At 44.9% G+C, this 2,918-nt stretch overlaps 1 protein-coding gene across 1 annotated transcript in view; it reads right to left on the reverse strand.

Moving 5' to 3' along the window:
- The window catches only part of LOC106807761 (twitchin-like), a gene marked incomplete at its 3' end in the record, with an annotated part of 171,136 nt that overhangs the window by 122,904 nt on the left and 45,314 nt on the right, over window positions 1-2,918 (reverse strand). Inside the window, 2 exon segments of the mRNA XM_014810212.1 lie at window positions 1,360-1,583; window positions 2,011-2,101. Coding sequence (XP_014665698.1) covers window positions 1,360-1,583; window positions 2,011-2,101 — 315 coding nt within the window.

Consider the following 2,918-nt stretch of genomic DNA (forward strand, 5'->3'; position numbering starts at 1 on the left):
GTACGTACGTACGTACGTACGTACGTACGTCGTCGTCGTCGTCGTCGTCGTCGTCGTCGTCGTCTCTCTCTCTCTCTCTCTCTCTCTCTCTCTCTCTCTCTCTCTCTCTCTCTCTCTCTCTCTCCTCTCTCTCTCTCTCTCTCTCTCTCTCTCTCTTCTTCTTCTCTCTCTCTCTCTCTCTCTCTCTCTCTCTCTCATCCCCCCTCTCTCTCTACCTCCTGCTTTCCGCCCTGTCTCACGCACCAGCTCCATATTTCACTCGATGTATTTCTCTAATTATGTCCCCCCTCTCACACACTTTTACCCTCCCTTTCCTTCCGCTTGCCCCCCCCCCCTCCCCGCTCAACCCCTTTCCCAGTTCTCGCGTTTCTCGTACGATGTGCTAGTGTTTTTTGTACACATGGCGGCGCCACCTCCGCACAGTCTCATACATGGGCAACACGGGCAACAGTGTCGGTTACAGATCCAGACCGAAATACTGCCGAGTACCAAAACACAGTCTGTTTAGGCTGCACGCTTTACCCCGCAAGAGTTATATCCTACATATAACTAAAAAACAGCGTATAGTTGGGGACGGACCAGGTGTGTGGTACGTTAGCTGAATTTAGCTGTTTCGTCGTCGTTAAAGCTGTCTAATCACCTCATCAATCATCAAAATATGCACCTATAAGCACTGCGATAATTATTATGGTTCCGTTAGAGTCCCTTAACTCAATTAAATTTCAAGCATAGAACATTGCCCCCGCTTTTTTCGACACGCTGTTAATTCGCGTGTTACTTAGACTTGTCCGATGACTGTAGTTCTATGCTGGCTAAATGCATAGCGATGACGAGGATCCAGTCTAGCAATTAAAAACTTGTTCTCACGCGTGACTGGTGTGATGCGCAAGCGGAATTTCTGGGTACTACCCTGGATATATTAACCTATCGTACGCTCTCTCTGCGAACTTTACGAAGCCATATAGTTTAGGGTTCATACTAGTATATATACAGTTTTTATAACTAAACAAGTCTCGAACCGATAGCGAGGAATCGTCACCTTATTATGATTTATTTTATTTTATTTTACTTTATTTTTATTATTATTTATTATAATTTATTACGATTTATTTGTTATGATTATGATTAACATATTTAATTATAAATATTATATTATTGACGCCTATCTATAAAAGAGACTCCGACGTTGAGTGGCCGTTACATACTGGTTTCACTGTGTAATATGGCAATTATATTGGTAACGCTCTAACAGAACGCTTTCGATTGAATGTTATTGATTTTGTCCTGCGCGTTGTCGGGCGAGACTTGTCTAAAACTGTCCGCTCCAAGTGATAGACTTCCGATCTTCATCCGACTCACCTTAATCTCCAACTGGATGACGAAGATGTCGCCATCTTGCGGCAAGACGGTCATGACGAACCGCGCGGAGGCGGCGACCTCGTTGCCATCGCAACGCCACACGACGGTCGGCGCCGGCTTGCACTTGGCCTGACACTGCAGCGTCACCATGCTGCCGTCCGCTGATGGAATGATCTTCGGCTTGGCGACGAAGTTCGGTGCAATGCCTTCCGGTTGTGGGGGAGCTGAGAACGAGGAGGAGTAGGACGTACATGATCAGATATGGATTGTGGTGATTGTGAAGTTAGGCTAATATCTACTGGCTGTGGGCAGTTGAGAAGAATATAAAAACAGTTGTGGTAACTATGAAGTCAGCTGCAATCGAACAATAATTGCAATAGAAACTGGTCATCATAGCTATTGATTGCAATGCATTCCGGTTTTGTGGAAACTGGAAAAATTAACAGAAGATTATATGGGCTTATTAATTGGGATAATCGGGAGGTGAAGGGAGGAAATTTTAGCCACACACAGTAGCTCAATTACAAATTTATATTTAATGTAGTTCAGTTCTAATTGTCGATTTAGTTCAAGAACGCATTTTGTTAAGGCTCAGGCTGTAACCAGAAGTCAATCAACAACGCGAACTCTCTACGGCGTACTCTGACTCACCAGCAAAATTGAGGGCGATATTTGCGTTGCTCTCCCCAGCATCGTTAACTGCATTACACCTGTAGCTACCTCCATCTTCTGCCTTGGGCTCCTGCACAGACAACACACAGCCGTTATTGCCAATCATATTACTAATCACGATTAAACACACACGGTGCCATTTGTAGACCGTAGTAATCGATTCCCGTAAACTCGTTTATGTGGGTAACAGTGCGCAGTGATTGTAGACTGTGAATATCGTCTACCATTAACATTACATAGAATTTATCCATATATTATGAACAGTCATTACAAAGGCATGTTGTTGAATCAATTTTGTGTCGTGTCAAGTCGCGCGTGGGCGCGCGTGTGTATGTTGTGTTGTGTTGTGTTGTGTTGTGTTGTGTTGTGTTGTGTTGTGTTGTGTTGTGTTGTGTTGTGTTGTGTTGTGTTGTGTTGTGTTGTGTTGTGTTGTGTTGTGTTGTGTTGTGTTGTGTTGTGTAACACAACACAACACAGCCCTATGTTTCCTGCTATGCCTATATTAATGTACGTGAAGATAGCGCTCGTGCGTCGGTTACCGCTGATTGCAAAGAAATTTTTCTTCGGCCGTTTTGATACGCTCAAACTCGTCGCGGGCGGGCTGCCAGCAAGTGTGCATTGTAAAATCAACACATATTCACTTTGCTCGCAGCATCACGGTTTAGATCAGATGTTACCATACACACGTGCTGTCGGCCTACCCGGCTCCACTTTAAATATATAAGAGCGGCCGAATAAAATTCCCTTTGTAGTCAACGTCGACCGACGTCGGAGCGCCTTTTTCATGTATATTTGCGTAGAAGACCCCAGCGTGTGATGCTGCGAGTACCGTGAATACTATAGATGGGATTCTATCAAGCACACGTTCTGTCGGCCCGCCCGGCTCC

This window comes from Priapulus caudatus, unplaced genomic scaffold (assembly GCF_000485595.1).
Source record: "Priapulus caudatus unplaced genomic scaffold, Priapulus_caudatus-5.0.1 Scaffold233, whole genome shotgun sequence".
In the NCBI taxonomy this organism is placed as follows: Eukaryota; Metazoa; Priapulida; class Priapulimorpha; order Priapulimorphida; family Priapulidae; genus Priapulus; species Priapulus caudatus.